Source organism: Octodon degus, unplaced genomic scaffold (assembly GCF_000260255.1).
Source record: "Octodon degus isolate 3935 unplaced genomic scaffold, OctDeg1.0 scaffold00121, whole genome shotgun sequence".
NCBI classification, from domain to species: domain Eukaryota; kingdom Metazoa; phylum Chordata; class Mammalia; order Rodentia; family Octodontidae; genus Octodon; species Octodon degus.
The window spans coordinates 1706606-1724304 of record NW_004524697.1 but is presented as its reverse complement, the minus strand read 5'-3'; the positions used below and the strand labels follow the sequence as shown (position 1 = coordinate 1724304).

Here is a 17699-nt window from a genome sequence, read left to right as displayed (position 1 = left end):
TTTTTTTTTTTTGTGGAACCAGGGATTGAACTCAGGCCCTTGAGCATGCCAGGGAAGCACTTATTCCACTGAGCCATCTCTCCAGTTCCAATTGCTCATGTTGATATAGCATATAATTCTTTATGAAGCTGCTGCTATGCTAAAAAACTGACAAGTGCTAAGAATCACAAATACTACTTAGCAGTATTTATATAGGGAATAGCTTTCTTATTGACTAAAAATGACTTTTAAAACAATTAATATATTTGTCCCCAAATACTTAAAATTATTGATAGCTATTTCTGTTACTACTGAAAGTGTTAGAAATTTTCACTTACCATTCATAAGCACAGACTAACACAGTGCCTTATGGCTTGACTTCTAAGCTGCTGTCATTTCTACTTTGAATATAAGAAATTAGATCCAAATCAAAATGTCTAGAAGGACATATTTCTTTGTCATTGCTCTCACCTTGATATTTTTAAGTGAACCAAGAAATCCTTTTCTTTCTGAATTGCCTTAGTTATTTTGTTATGCAGTGAGTTTAGGAAGCACTAAAAGAAACAAACAACAGGAATCAGGCAAGAAAACAGCAGAAATTGGCGAACGCTATTGTCGAAGGAAAATGACAATCAAAGTCCTTCCTCTTCTCTTCTCTGGCTGGTTTTCTCACATCCTTGCACATAATGTTCTTTACAGTTTTAAGGGCTAGGTTCCTAGAGTTTCAGTAAGAATTTTAAGGCAAAGGTGTCTATTGAATTTGAAAGTAATGTACACAAATAAGAAACAGAAATAAACAAAACAAAACAAAACAAAAAAGACTGCAGAAACTAATAATAAGTACACAAAGTACACAAGAATTTTTATTACATTTTGCAAGCACTTTGTTCTACATTTCAAAAACGCCACCATCAAGCTGTTGGCACATTTATGTACAAAACAGATTAATTGTAACGCCTGCTACAAAGCACTCTGTGAAAATACAAACTCTAATACCAGAAATGAAAGCCAAAAGTGTCAACATCGTTACATAAATTTGAAAGACAGTTTTAAAAATCATCACAAACTGTAAAGACACAGAACTGAAACACTATAATATAGAATTCAAAGAAGCCCATTAATACTTTTGCTGAATATCTTTAATACTGCATTTATCAGAAAAATGTTGAACCAGTAAGATAATCTAAGTGTAAAAAAAAGCCAAACGAACTCCAAATCAATTAATTCTACAGAATGCATAATCATGCCACATATAACCCTAATATTACCCCCCTACCTACTACAAGAACTTGTAAAATTACTGATGATGCATGACCAGTAGTTGTACAAAGACTGGTTCACTCAATATATTTGATTAGAAATGCACTTACACTGAGAAAGGATTCCACAATGGTCAGATCAGTGCACTACACTACCTAGTTTTATACACTGACAAAAATGTCTTGTCAGGCTACATCATTTTAAAAGACACTTTACAGCATTCTTGTAGCATTAGAAATAATCAAAAGAGTCAAGGTTAAAACAACACCAAATTTGGTCCAATAATACTGATTGCTTTTTCTTTAAAATTCCTTTGATACAGGTACTTCTTATAAATGAATATGAATATGAATTAACATTCAGTTAAAATGACTTACTTGAAATATAAACACAAATGTATCACTACACTTTCAAACAATACATTCTATAGTGGCCTCTGACCACACTTGAGAAAACACTACAGGTGAACCAACATAGATTGGAAGGTTGCAAGCAAAGCTATCATATTAATGGAAACCTTTTCAAATGTATCATACACATTTTAGGAATAGCTTACAGAGGTGCAATCCATTCAGACTTTTAAAGTAGGTAAAACAAGTTCCGAGGGGTTAGTGTGCTTATTTTTAATATACCACCTTCATAAAGGTAATTAATTTTCCACATTAGCATATTAAAAGTTCCAATCCAGCCACTTCATAAATCACAGAGGTCATTCTCCAATAATCCACAGTAGTTATTTCCATTAAAATGTTCTCTACACTACACTTTAAAAGGTAAGCCTGGTGTCACACTCTTAAAAAGGCAGCTAGCCATGCGTTAGCATCACTGTTTCTACATGCTCACAACAGAAATATGAGTGATCAGAGAGAAGTTGTCTTTAAGTACATCAAGAAAAAAATACAATGTTAACAAAGATAAGAAGCACTTTTTAAAACCTACTCTTATAAATTTAGAAATTGCACCTTAGATTGATGAACGCGTTAACCAGGGCCTACAGTGTGTGGCCACGGAGCTCCAGACAAGATTTCCACATTTCGTGAGGCGTCATCATGGTGTCACCTCTGTCTATTGTTCATAATGTACAGTGGTCCCTTTGAAGGTTACCTGTAGTTAAACTAGTTACCAAAATCAAAACTAAAAAGTATAAAAAGCTGTTTTCTTTCCAAAACATAAGAAATAATGCAAAAAGTGTTACAAGTAACACATGAGAAGTGGTTAAAAATCAAACAAATCTTTGCATTTGATAATGTTAGTATCTGTGATCTTAAAGAACTATTAAATGAGTCTGAGCAGTTTTTTTTTTTAAACAAACCAAAACAAAGGTGAAGAGGAGCTTGTAGAAGAGATCTGATACCAATTTAACAAATTAAGAAATTAAGTGCTGAACAACAAATAATTGTTATTTAAGTGATTCGTACGTCACCCTAATATCAATGAGTATACTTTCATTTTGTTTTTCAAAGGTTGGATGGTTGGATGGACCTTAGTTAAATACCAATGCATTCAAATAGCTGAAAGAACAGAACATTTTATTTATGTGTACGCATTGAGCCGCTCTTTGGAGCGAGTGGAATGGATGTCATGAAGCTCTTGCTCCTCCTTTGACTTGATGTCTTCGTATTTCTGCATCCGGCAGGCATCCTTTACATAGGCCCAGTTGGCAGAGAGAACCATTAGGTAGTGCACCTAAGTAAAAACAAAAATAATTTACAATGAAAGACTGTTTGCTTTCTTCATTTGCCATACTTTCAAGAAAGAAAGACACAAATTGTGTAGAACAAGAAAAAAATGGGGCCCGGGGAGATGGCTCATGGGCCCTGGGAGATGGCTCAGTGGAATAAGCGCTTCCCAGGCAAGCTCAAGGACCTGAGTTTAATCCCCAGTTCAGAAAGAAAACAAAACAAAACAAAAAGAAAAAAATGCATACGTATAGAAACAAACCAATATTTGTGGTAATAAAAACAATAAGATAAAATATATTCCTCTGTCAATCAGCTGTTAGCATCTCGACTTTGGCTTCTTTATTGACACTAAAGTAATCCAAGACTGTCTCTAATCATTAGGTGATGTTTCCATGATGGTCTGCCTGTGTGCAATCAAATTTTGAGATGGGATATTTCATGTTCATGTATTTGTTTAATAATTCATAATCAGAAATATGGTCATATGTGTTCTTTTGCATAATTAACATGAATTAATAGGGGAATATGCTGGCACAACATGAGGCATAAGCTGGAACCACAGAAATCCCAAAATATATCTAGGTATTTACTTATCAAGACAATTTTTCCATGCAACAAATTTGGTTTTTTTCTTTAGTTGATATTTTAAACTACAACACAGAAAATATTATGCACATCGATTTTTTTTCTATGTATGTACATTCAAAATAATCAGAAATGCACTATGTTCAGAGAGAAAGCTCCTAATTTGTCTTGAGGAGAAAAGTTGCTCAAGCAATAAAGTTCTTGTTTTGACCTGCACTGAAGCAATGAGACAATGTATTTGCTTAGCTTCCTGTTCTTCCCTCTGAGTCTTCAGAAGACAGCAATTTTTCACAGGATGGATTTGATGGATGAACAGGAAAAAATACGTTGTCAATTATCTATTTTCTCTGAGTTTATATTTTTAATTTTTTTTTGTTTGTTTGTTGTATTTTAGGGAAAGCCTACAGGGTGTTCAGGGTCTCACTACTAGACTGACTTGTAGTCTTCCACCTGTTTACAGCCTCCCGAGAGCTGATATTACAGGTGTGCACCACCACACCCAGTCTCAATGCCTCTCAGCAAGCCCAGGGGCAGGGCTGGCAGGGCAGGCCCAGGGATCAAACCTCCGGCCCCTGCACCTGCGGGCAGGTGTTTTAATCTGCTAAGCTATTTGGCCAGCCCCTTGTTATTTATTTTAAAAATGATTTTTAATGAAAAGGAGTCTCATTTTAAACCACAGTGTGAAAGAAGTCACTAACAGTTACTACTCTGATTTGACTCTTTAGAATAGTAGGATTGTCTTATTGTTGTCAATTTATAATCATTGATAAAAGTATTTTAAAACATCATTTTTAAATTTTCCATTCCCTGGCAATCAGACAATGGATTCTTAGCATTTACACATATTGAGTTGTCTGTAATGACTGAGAGAAGGATAACAGTCTCATAAGATCTAATCTTCAAGACTTATACACTATACTTATTGTACAGGATACCAAAGAATAAACTTAAGATTTGGCTGCAGAAGCTATTTCTGATGATCAAGTCCTTGGTCACACTTGTCATTCCAATGAGTCAACTGGAATTTGTGGTAAATTACGGAGGAAGGGATAGGCCAGACACAGGCAAGTTCCTCCAAGTTCACAAAGAGCCTTATGGGGTGAAAAAGGATCTTAAGAACTTATTGCTAATATTGCTGATAAAAACTAGATATAAAAGACATGCCTTAAAATTAACCATAGGTTTACCTTAAAAATTAATCATATTTCATATGTGATTGAACATAATTTTATTACGTGTTCTTTATTTTATTGAGAAACAAATAGCAATGAGACAGTTTCAAAACTGATTAATAGGACAGTTTCAATAATTAACACATTGTATGTTGTTATCTTCTTAGTGGTTATCCTTAGTACAAGTTGCAGACAGGACATCCTGTCCAAACACTATTAGTACAAATTTTTCTTCTCATTGAATTAAGCAAAAGTAGCTGTTTATCTATCCTAACTATTCTGTATATACAGATACAAAATGGTCCTTCCTTTGTATCCCCCACTTTTTTTCAGTCCTGTCAGAGATGGGTATTCCATTGGCATCTAAATACTACAGTTGTGTAAATTCAGCAAAAGAATCCAATACAGTCCAGCAGTCCACAATAGTAGCGGGTTATCTGCAGAAGTTATTGACTTGAGCTTTTCACAGCTCAGCATATTAATATGGTTTTACTTTCTATACCTCGTTTTTATACTTTTCTGCTGGATAGTTAAGATCAAGATAAAATAAGACCTATATAAGAAGAAATGTAACTTTTCTATCTGACAAGGTCAGTCAAGTCCCCTCAGGATTTATCCTGTAACCCTGTACCGCAGTTTGCAGACCCTTTGTCAGTGTCAGCCATGTGGATGAGTCATGGCCATTGCTTGACCAATTTGCTCTCTGTGAAAGCCTGAAAGAATGTTTTCTCTCCAGGTGACTCTCCTTAGGCACACTCTATGACATCGGTCATGTTGCTTTGGGGGCCCCTACTCTCCTTGATCAGAAAATTTGGGACACAACTGAATTATATGATGTTACAGTGTAAGTTCTCCTATGTCTTGAGTCTTCACTGACCTTGAAAGGCTAGGGTCAAAACGTTGGCTGAACTTGCAGCCCTTATATTTCTCTAATTTTTGGTCTGCAAACTTAGGTTGTTAACCCTCCAGAAGAGAAGCTTATTTTACCCTACAATATATGCAGTTGGAATTGACCTCACTATCTGTCTGAATATCAAACATCTTAGGCATAACATGGAACAGGTATTTTCCATCAAGTATTGATATGCTAAACTTTAAGTCCTTACAGAATATGGAGAAAAAAATTAAAATGTGAAAAATATTTAAAGAATACGAATAAACAATTACATATATTTACACAGAAATTTAGAAATCCAACTATATACAGCACTGTAGCGTGGCAGTCCTGTGACATTTACAAAAATAATTTTATATCAATAGTAATATAAAATTCAAAATGTCAATGAACCATCTATCCTTATTAACTATCAATATTGATGTTTTCATCCTTGAAATTTTTATCAAATATTATTTCTATTTGCAATGCTAAGACTTATTTCAGTTGAGCTGTGATTTTCCACATATGCATGTGCTTATTCCCTAATTTTTACTGAGAAAATACATGTGTTTCTTGGGGATTTAGGACATGAGAGCTAGACGTTCTTCTCTGTAGGCAAATGGCTGTGTAATTTAAATTGCAAAACCAAACACTGAGTTCTTACCATAGCAATCACTGCTGCGCCAGCTCCAGCAAGTGCCACAATGAACAAGTGGAAGGTCATGTTGAGCTGCAACAGAAACCACAAGGAACCAGAATGCATCAGAGGCACCCACAGAAGAGAACTGCTGCAGTGCGTTGCGGACAGATGTGAGCCATGGGCAGGCCATTTATTCATTCACAAGACATTGTTACAATATCTTTTATCTCGCAAATTATTTATAGCCTTACAACTGCATTGTCTTTATAATTTCACTAAGAGAATAGGATAGAAATTGAAGGTGTGATTTTCCGTAATATTGTAGCAACAACATAAAGCTGTGCTAGCTATAGTTTTTAAGCCATCATTAAAATGGATCTCTGAAAATCTGAAATATTTACAAATCACATTGAATTATTTACAGCATTACTTTTGTATATGTTCCACACACCCTTTCTTAGAAACTCACTCTGCAGGTAGAATAACCGCTAAAGGTAACAAAAGATAATCCAGCATAATTTAATTATATCATATTCTGCAAATAACAAAATGAATGTTACAAGGCTGACAAAGTTGGGGGAGTGCAAAGACACTCACCTCAGTAGATTCACACATCCTTAGGAAGTTCTCAGAGACAGTGCAAATTTTCTTTTCCTCTCCAATTGTCACAATCCCTATAACAGGTAAGATTACAAGTTGGCATTATAAATATTTTTAAGAGTCCAAAGAGAAAACAATGTTTGGCTAACCTAATCTCAGCAAGGTATTTTTTTCCTATATTTTAGGGAGGGGTCTACAGGGTGTTCAGGTTCTCACTACTACATTGGACTCGTAGTGATCCTCCTGTTTATAGCCTGCCAAGTGCTGGGATTACAGGCACGCACCATCATACCCAGTATCAATCCCCATCTCAGTGTGCCCCAGAGGTGGGGCCAGTACAGAGAGCCAGGGATCCAACCCCAGGCCCCTGTGCCTGCTTGGCAGGCGCTTGAATCCTCTGAGCTATTTGGCTGGCCTTCAAGTTCCTTTTTTTAATGGTAATGGAAACTGAACTCATGACCTCACTTTGCCAGGCAGGTGCAGTGCTGCTGAGCTATTCCCCCTGCCCTAGCAAGTTCCTTTTCTTTCTTACATTGTAATAGGTAAATTATTTTATTTTTATTGTGGATAACAATTATGCAGATAATTATGATTATAAGATGCAAAACCAGCCCTTAAGCAATTTAAAACCTTTCAAATCTGAATTTAACTGAATTTAGCCACCAGAATTTTCAGATTTAATGGTAGTTGCTACTTCAGTGGTTTGGTCCATTATTTTGATAGTTCAGGCATCATAATTATTTTGATAAACATACTGTAGAGTCTGCTGTCATCAGAATCTAAATTCATTCACTTAGTACAATGCTTCTGTTAGTCCATTAAAGTGTACAGCTTAAAGTGGTACTTCTGCTGCTGCTAATGTAGAAAACAAAGGTATCTTGAAAAATACAGAGATTCCATTTCACTTCTTGAATTGATGTTAACTCCAGTTGACTTACAAACCAACCACATCATAGTTACCTGGGAGATTCTCAAATATATGTACTCTTAGACTGCAGCACACGGCTGTTAGGACCAATGCATGAAGTTTAACCCTAGGTGTTGTACTTTTTAGACAATCACACAGGTGATACTTCCATGGTTCTACATCTCTTTTTTATGTAGTTAGTACAGGGTCTGCAGGGCCTTACTACACAGAATGGACTCATAGTGATCCTCCTGTTTACAGCTTCGCAAGTGCTAGGGTTACAGGTGTGTGTGCCAGTTTTCTGTTTCTGTCTTTTTGTTCTCCCTGCATCTTCTTCAGTATCACTGTCTGGGTTGTCATCTTTTTCTATGACCTGCAACTGTGGAGTGTTTAGTCTTCAGCTATCTTCCTCCCTCTCTGATCTCATCTAGTTCCAGAGATTTTCATGTTATTAATAACTCCTAGATCTTTTCCACTATCTCATGCATATTTCCAGAAAATGAGATTTATGCATCTAATTTCTTACCTAACAACTCTGCTTGGATTTCTAACAAGAATCTAAGAATTGGTATCTTCAGACTTTGACTTCTAATATTACTTGCCTGCCCCATTTCCAAGAAAACTTTATCATAGATTTTGCCATCTCCAATATAAATTAGTCTTCCCGATCACTTTATGAAAATAGTTCCTCTTTAGATTCTTTCTTTTCACACTCAACCTACAATCTATCAGGAAATTCTGTCATTTCTATTCTAAATCCTCCACAATCAAGCCATTTTCCCTTATCTCCTTTCTGCACTCCTGTCCCAGACCAGCAGCATCTCATAAACAGGTTCATATGAAAGCTTGCTACTGGCACCAGTTTCCGGCCTCAAGCAGTCACACTCCACAGAGAGGAACCCTTCTGTAAGTCAGAGGATACCCTGTCTTCCAAAATCTTGCCGATTCTATGTCCCTTAGAATGAAAGGCCTAAATTTATTGTATGTGCTGTGACCTCTGATCTTTTATCTAAATTTATTCTTTCTATATCTTCATTGATGTTAATTATTATTATTATTATCATTATTATTATTATTATTATTATTTTGAACACTCAAGATTGAACCCAAGACCTTCATACTGAGCTATATCCATGCATCTTCAGCATGTCTTAACTTCTTTCTTTCCTTCTTTTTTTCTTTCCTTTTTTTCCTTCTTTTTTACCTCCCTCTCTTTCCCCCCTTTGCTTCCTTTCTCTCTTTATTTTCTTTCTCTCTCTCTTTTTATTTTTTGAGACAGAGTTGTACTAATTTGCTTAATTTCCCCAAACTGCATTTGAAATTGTGATTCTCCTGCCAGGTCTCCCTTATATTGTTACACAACAGAATATTGTCTTGCTCTATTTCAGCCATACTGGTCTCCCTATGGGTATCTCAAGATACCAGGTACGAGACCCGCCTTGGAAACTCCACTGCATCATCTTGCTTATAATCATACAGACATGCCTAAATCCCCCCTGTCCTTCAGATGAGGAGCATGTATTGAAGACCTGCTCTCTTGTTTGTTAAATATTTTCAGCCAAGTCAGAACTCTTGAAGCTACGTGTTTTTGTGCATAAAAACTTACGTGTTAAATGAAGTACCTTGATATATATATAATGTGTCCTACAAATATATACATACTGTCTAAGTTAATTATAGCTTGGGAATTGACATGTGAATAATATTATGCCATGAAAAGAGCAGGTGTGAGGTAAGCTGCAACGCAATTCCAAAAACCTGGTTCTAGTAATTCTCGTATATGTATCTGTCTTTGAATGCCCATATTGGTCAAACCAAAATTTTAGTACATTATTTAGATATACACATTTTTCAGAAGGTTGTGACTTTAGATGTTTAATTTTCATAGAAAAATGTTGCAAAACATATATGCACTGACACTTTTAGTTTCTTTAGAAGCAATAGGAGAAAAGGCAAGTCACAGAAATGACTGGGCAAGAGGAGCTTCAATAACTCAGTGCAATGAAAGTGAGAGGAGAGAGCTAGGAGCACTGAACGCCGCAGAGACGCAGCGCAGGCTCTGCCTGTGCTGTTTGGAAGTTCACAGCGTTGGTAAACTGAAACAGTCTACTTTTCAGTACTGGAAGAATTGGTTGTGCCTGCAATATGGAAAACTTCAGATAATTTTTACCGGTGAGGTGATAACAAATTTTTGTTGGTTACTGGACAACTGAAGCATCATCTCTAGAGATAAATTTTCTTATCAAGGAAATTGGGGCAACTGGAAGCAGAATGAACATTCTTCCCTTACAGGATGGTAGGAAATTGACTCCCTACTATGCAACATAAATGTTCACATTTAAAATAATTTATTTTTTATGTCACTAGTTTTACAAATATTAGAATAACTGGAATATCCCTTACTAGCTCCTGGAAACTGCTCCCATTCCTTAGTTCTTATGCCCTTTCCTCTGTGTTTCAATCCAGCAAACAACATGAGATATTTCTATGCTTTCTCCCATCATTCATCTATCTCCTGACTCATTCTTTTATTGTTAAAGAACCATTTCAGTTACACTGGGACCATCTGGACAATGAAGGTGCATTATGAATAACCAGTAAGAAGACAACAATATGCAATGTATTAATTGTTGAAACTGTCCTACTAACCGGTTTTGAAACTGTCTCATTGCTATTTGTTTCTCAATAAAATTATTTAAAAAAATAAAGGTAAATTATTTTATTTTTCAGTTGACTAGCAAACTTAGTGCATGTATAAGCTAATTCTCCTTCAGTATGTCCACTCACATAAGATTACTAACACAAAGGAAGAGCCTACAAGGCAGCCAAAATGGGACACAATTCTTCAATTATTTTTCAGATATAACTATAGTCTGGCAATTAGAAATCACTTGTAGGAAAACATATAAAGGATTTCTCACTCACACTATGTGCATTTATTTTCCTGTAAGACATAAATTGTCCGTTTGAATGACATAGTTGAGGACAAGGACATTGCTTATTCAAAGTCTTTCTTCCGTAGAAAACGCATCACCAACCATGACCATGACCCAAGTGTTTGTCGACATTCATATATTTTCAAGGAATATATTTTTCTTTCAAAATTGTTGTGCTTTGCCATCACAGATGTTTGTTCAATAATTGGAGAAAGAAGGGGAATAAAAATTTTTGCAGCAACAATATTGAGAAATGAGATTCAAATCAAGCTCGCTGAGTTTGAGTCCCATCTATTCGGGAACACTCTCTGCATGTCTGATCCTGAGGGACTGTCACTAAATCTTTACACTTTACTAGAGCACAGTTTAAATATTGGATCTCAAAAACATGATGGGATAAGTTTTAATATTTCATAATACAATTTTACTAAGATAAACACATTAATATATCTAATATCATAAAATCATATAGTTTATGTAGTAGAATAAAAGAAGTCAAAATAAAAAACAGTGAAGCCTTAATTCTACTTGTAAGGTTAATTCTTTTTTGTCATGAAACCCCACACATTCTATGGTCTATGAATAAGGATGTACACAGTCTTTCAGGGTCATTTTTCTGCCCATCAGATATAATAATGGCTTAATTAATATTACAACTTGAAAAAAAATCTCTTTTTAAAACCTTATTTAGTTCAATCAGGAGAATGTAGACATCAGATTGAGTTTGAAAAGAGTACAGCAATCAAAATTTTAATCAACTAATACCAGAAAACACAGTCTGATAGTCTGTCCATAAATGTATGATATGAGCCTGACTTTTCTTCTCTTTTGAATTCTTATTTCTTTAAATCTAAGAAAGAGTATCTTAACAAGTGACTTGACAAAATTATCTCAGTGGTAGAGCTAGTGCTGGATCCAAGGCGATTTAAAATGTGTTACATGCAGATATTTAACTAAAACAACATGAGGTTGTGCTTTACAGGTAGAGATTCAATATCTACCTACCAAACTGACGAAGGTCCAAGCAAAGATTTGCCCCCTCCACCAGGGTAGTATTCCGGCAGAGGGTCCACACATTGAAGTACATGTAAACGGGCAGGGAAGTGAAGGCTGTGACCCCCAGCCAGGCCAGCATGAAAAGGTAGGTCAGCATGATGAACTGCACAGACAGAAAATGGGGAGAGAAAAACATCATCCACTAGAAAAGATATTTTTTGATCCATCAGCAAAACTCAATCCTGTTGGTAAGGCTTTTAGGGTCATGATACATAACTGATTAGCACAGCACCCTTAGGGACTGCAATATAAAGTCAAGAAATGACAGAGTGGAAACACCTATCACAAAATCTCACCTTGACAGAAATTGCGGAGTACCTATATTAATTTTTGGACTTAAAAATCTCACATTTTTTTTTGAACTAGAGCTCAAACTCAAGACTTCACACTTATCAGGCAGGAGCTTCTCCCACTGAGCTATCTCCCCAGTAGTCTCCATATGCTTTTAAAATTTAGAAAACAGTAGCTAATACCATTTGGAAAATGGAATTTAGAAGAGATACTGGAAAATGCTACTTTTTTTTTTTTTTTTTTTTTTTTGTGGAACTGGGGATTGAACTCAGGCCCTTGTGCTTGCCAGGGAAGCGCTTATTCCACTGAGCCATCTCCCTGGCCCCTGGAAAATGCTACATTCTATTGGAAAAAAAAAAAACAACAAGAGAGAAAGACTATTGTGAATAATTTTATGTTAGTAATACTTCCTCCTTGTTTTACAGATAAAAAGAATAAAAGTATTCCATGTAGCAATGCATACACTGGGTCTTAGAACACATTTGGCTGTGTGCAGCAAGCATTTTGTTTGTCTGTACCAACAACCACACTGCCCAAGAGGACACATTTTCTTGTGCATTCTCTCTTATTTCTCCTTCCTGGAATGAAGAAGATGAAGCCCATTCACAAGTGACATTCACTGAGAAATGGGAAGCTGGGTCAGAATGGCTCCTTTCTCAAAGCCTTCCTCATGCCAGAATTTCTTCAGCAGCCAGTCACAGTGAGGAAGACCTGCTAGACCCTGAGTATGGATAAGCATGCCACAAGTGACAAGATCCACTCACCGTTAATAAGCTACGTTCCATGATGCACGTAATTCCCATATTGTATCACACGATTCTAATACATAAAGATAAAGTGCTACTTACTCACTTAATAAGCATTGATACATCACTTCCTGTAACTCTTGCCTAAACGTATACCTTAAAAAGGTATTATGCCCACCTAAGACACAGCTTTTAAGCTGTCTGGTGTAGGCTATTCTTCAGCGCTCTATTCGTGCCTTTGCAAAATGGAAATGACTCTAAATTGACCCTACACACTGCAATGAAGTTTAAGCAAAATAATGAATTTTTAAAAACCATTTCGCATAGAAACCTGCTTTTGCAAAATACTAGGTGTTTTCTTTTTTGATCGATTTATTTTCATGTTGGGGGAAAATTGGAAAAAGAGAAGCTCTTGTGTTTGGAAAATTTATTCAAATTATGCTCTCTCAAGATGAAAGGATTCAGAAAGTCTTAGAATGTAGCATATGTGAAGAAATTCTCTGAACTCCTTTGGGAGAAAATGTTTCTTTTATTAACATTTTCGGTTCTTGGAATTGCAGATCTCATGGATAACGCGTGGTTTGAAGAACAGTGTCATAATGTGGCACCTAAAACACTGTCTTGGAGAAGGAAGGCCAGCTCTGAAGCCCATGGGGGAGTAGTCAGCGCGTCTGGACCCAGCCTCAGCTATCCTCCACCCAAGTGCTAACCAGACCCGACCTTGCTTAGCTTCAGAGATAGATAGATGAGGTCAGGCGCCCACTAAGGATCGTATGCCCAGAGACAGCCGGCCTCTCTATCTCGTTCTTTTTCTGCTTCTTCTGAAGGTGTAGTCCACCGTGCAATAGGACTTCTGCGCCAGCAGATTCAGACTTAGTTGTAACACTGAACAGTGTGGGAGCCACCTCACGAGAAAAGACATACGACTCTTCAAACCAGACGACTGATGCATGGTTTCTTTTTGCTGTAAGTGCTAAAGTTTTAGCAGATTAATAAAGCCGGAAGTTACAGAATAAATCACTGCAGGGAGAAAATACTTTCTTTGGAATGAATGTATAAGATTCGTGCCAAAGAAAAATTTTAAGAAAGACTTTGCTTTTGAATTTTTGGTGAGAATCTGTTCTATTTCAGGGAAAAGAAGTTCATAGACATGAAAGTATGTAAGGTAAAGAAGGGAAAATGTAATTCCATCTTCTTGTTTGCTATTTTATAGTCAGATATTTATAGAAGTGAAGGCTGTTCAAATAAATCATGCACAGTTCTAGTTAGAAACTTTGCAATAAGTAAAACATTTCAAAATTATAAAGCTATTCTAACATTGTATTGCTAGTTATATTATAGTGGCATATTTTGTCATCTTAATATCAATAAATTAATAAACTACTCGATTAGAAAACCTTTAAGGATATAATGTTTTTCTGATTTTGACACATTTAAAAATTTTTAATTAATTAATTAATCTGTTACAGGGTCTCACTACACAGTTCAGACTCCTAATGATCCTTCTGCCTCAGCCTTCCCAGCGCTGGGATTACAGGCATGTGCCACCATGCCCGGTTGCAGGGTAAGCACTGTGTGCCTGGGGTCTCCAGCCCCTTGAAAAAATTTTGTACATAAAAAATTATCTACAGAGTTACTACTCTCTAGAGTGAATACTTCTGAAGTTGAACTCTGGAATATCTGGAAAAGAATAAACTGGGAAGAAATCATGAAAGTATTGTTGGACTTGAAATCAGATGACATGGACAGAATTTTATGGCATATGATTTAATCCCTCTCAGCCACTTCCATCACGTATAATCTGAAAGCCAGGAAACCTCTCTCACATAGCTGTGCTGAAAACAAAAGGACCGTCTTATCTAAATCCTCTGACTGGCAAGCATGATGTATGGTAAATACAGTACAAGAAGGCTGTTTGATGGAATACAAATTAATTATTGTGTACTTTGGAAAGATATACAAGGACACAAAGGAAAGTTTTTTCTGTGTCATGGGGAGTTCATTACTTTGAATCCACTGGATTAGTTTGTGGTAGCTCCAGGAAGGAAGCACAGGATTCCGGAAGTTATAAGTAGCCTCGCTGCCTTAGCCACTCTTTGCAGTCAATCCTACACAATAAGATACTATTTGGTCCTGACTCAGAAAGAAAAAAAGTATGAGTAAAACTTTCCCAATTTGAATTCTTCAATTAACTAAATGATATTAGATATTAAATTTATTATAAAATGGTATGGATAGGTGCCAACTACTTGTTTAAATATTGTTTAATATTCATAATCTTCCATTATCATATGAATAATATCAAAATATCAATTTTTATCATGATTTTATCAGAACATGCAGGCTAAAACAAGAAACCTAAAAGTTTTTCTTCTTGTATTTTACTTTTTACTTAATATAAATTCATTGAGCATTATTATATATTAGCATTGAAATAAAATTATTGCTAGGAGTTTTTCTGTAATTTGAAAGTGAATAAAATAACATGGAGATAGCTTAACAGTGTAAGTACCTGCCTAGCAAGCACAAGGACCAGCGCCTGATCCCTAGGCTGGGAACCGCAGGTGCGCCAAGCAGGCCCTGAAATCTGGTGTGATGGCTGATGCCTGTAATCCCAGTGCTGGGGAGGCTGAGACAGGAGGGTCACTAGGAGTCTGAACTGTGTAAAGAGACCCTGCATCTATCTACCTATCTGTCTGTCTGTCTGTCTGTCTGTCTGTCTGTCTGTCTGTCTGTCTACCTGGAGCCCAACCCATGCTGTCTTTATGCCTGGCCATGCAATCTCTCCCTTTACATGTTTCTACAATAAGGGGAAAAGAAGCAGACTCCAAAAACTCTCCATTGAAACCAAATAAACCTCTTTTCTTTATAAGTTTGCACAGTCTTAGGTATTTTATTATCATAATAAAATTTGGACTAACACTTTTCCCCATTAACAAGTGTATTATTTTCACTTCTTCAAGCTGAAAGTTGAACAATTGATAAAGAAGGAAAAAAATAAATAAAACTGCCTTAGAAAGCTTCTATTCGAGTTGGAGATAAAACAATGACAGACAAATGGAACATGTATCTTAATAAGTGACTAAAGAACAGTTCAAAATATTCTCAGGTTTATTCCACCGAGCCACAGGGTACAGTGGGGTCTTGGCGAGAGAGCACTGTCAGGGACCCCAGCTACACACACACACCACCTCCCTCTGGTTTCCCCACAGGGGCTTTGCATTCTTTGCCATGTATGGCATATTTATCTAACAGGTAGGAAGAGAACAACAACAACAAAAAGGAGAGGCTCGAGTCAAATCTATCAGGGTGACTTAAAAATAGGGCAATCAAAATGGCTGTGAGAAAAAAGGGTCATATTAAAACTGAGTTGATGCTTCCTTGGCAAGTGCAAGGGACTGAGTTGAACCCCCAGTTCCACAAAAGGGGGAAAAAAAACCTGAGTTGAAAATGACATGATCTGATTAGAATATAGTTTATTTCCCAAAAAAATATTGTCTGTGCACTTGGGTTATGACTATATATATATATATATATATATATTGTGTGTGTGTGTGTGTGTGTGTGTGTGTGTGTGTAGGTATATGTAATTAAGTAGTACTATTAAAAGAGATGGTGTAAAATTTAGGAATTTCTCCCTACTTCAAGTACTTTTCCTCTTCAGTCTAGCTTTCACTTGTTCTCAGAGCTACCTGTCTACAATGTAAAACGGGTGCAGTGCCAGAATGCATGGTCCTTGCTAGTACAGCCACTTTAGAAAAGTGGGGCCACTTTTAAAACTCTAAGTAAGCTCTGGCCATATGGCCCAGCAGCTGTGCTCCTTGGTGTTTGTCCAAATGAACTGAAGCCTGTGAGTGCCTTTCTGCTCCCAGCTTCTTTAGATAATTCATGTTAAATTCAACACCTACTGGACAAATTGCAACACTTGCTTTGTGTGTATCTGATTGCATTTATCACAATGTGTTCCATTTCTACACTGCAGCAAATAAGATACTATCTCATGTAGCATTCCAGTGCATGGTTTCATTACGCTGTCATCCACTGGGGATAAGACGTTTATGCTGACCCTACAGCTTGACTCTTCTGGAGAATCTGTCTGTCAATGAACGTGGAAATGCTTATATCTCCTGTACATACTGATTTCACATCTCTTAAGTAAATGTACAAAAGTGAGATCTCTGGATCATATGATTATCCTATTTTTAGTATTTATTTACTTATTTATTTACTTGCTACAGTGTCTCACTATGCAACGTGGACTCAGTGATCCTCCTGCCTGAGCTTCCCCAGTGCTGGGATTACAGGCGTGTGCCACCTCGGTAGCCAGTGCACCCGGGTTCCAGGACCAGCACAACATTCAGTACCAGGGATGGAACCTGGGTCCTCGTACTTACCAGGCAGGCACTGAGACCACTGAGCCATCTGCACAGCCCTATTTTTAGTTTTTTGAAGAAATTCCATTCAGTTTTCCATATCAGCTCTACTAATTATACTCCGTAAAAACATATGCATTTTTACAGGGGTAAAAGCATACAAATTTCCTGGTCCACCTTGCAGGCCCTGGAACCAGGCGTGGTGGCTCATGCCTATAATCCCAGCACTCAGGAGACTGAGACAGGAAGATCGCTGGAAGTTCAAGATCAGCCTGCAGGCCACAAAAGTAGCACAAGGCCAGCCTGAACTCACAGCGAGACCCTGTCTCACAAAAAAAAGTAAATTTTAGAAAAAAAAACACACAAATTTATCAACAAGGAGAATCATGGGAGACATCAAAGGATTTTTTTTGTTTTTTTTTTTTTTTTTTGTTTGTTTGTTTTTGTTTTGTTTTTGTCCAAAGATCTGAGTTTTTTCAGGCTTTGTCTTTTTTTCCCATAATTTTATTGATAAACAAATAGCAATGAGACAGTTTCAAATCAAATGGGTAGGACAGTTTCAATAATTAACACACTGCATACATTCTTCCTAGTG

At 36.6% G+C, this 17699-nt stretch overlaps 1 protein-coding gene across 1 annotated transcript in view; it reads right to left on the bottom strand.

The window, feature by feature from the left end:
* Positions 1–810: 810 nt before the first annotated feature.
* Gpm6a (glycoprotein M6A) overlaps positions 811–17699 on the bottom strand; it is a 341907-nt gene continuing 325018 nt past the window's right edge. Inside the window, exons 4-7 of the mRNA XM_023700101.1 lie at positions 11644–11797; positions 6793–6869; positions 6220–6285; positions 811–2925 (exon numbers count right to left, since the gene is read on the bottom strand). Coding sequence (XP_023555869.1) covers positions 2773–2925; positions 6220–6285; positions 6793–6869; positions 11644–11797 — 450 coding nt within the window. The 3' untranslated portion in view covers positions 811–2772. The remainder of the gene's footprint in view (positions 2926–6219; positions 6286–6792; positions 6870–11643; positions 11798–17699) is intronic.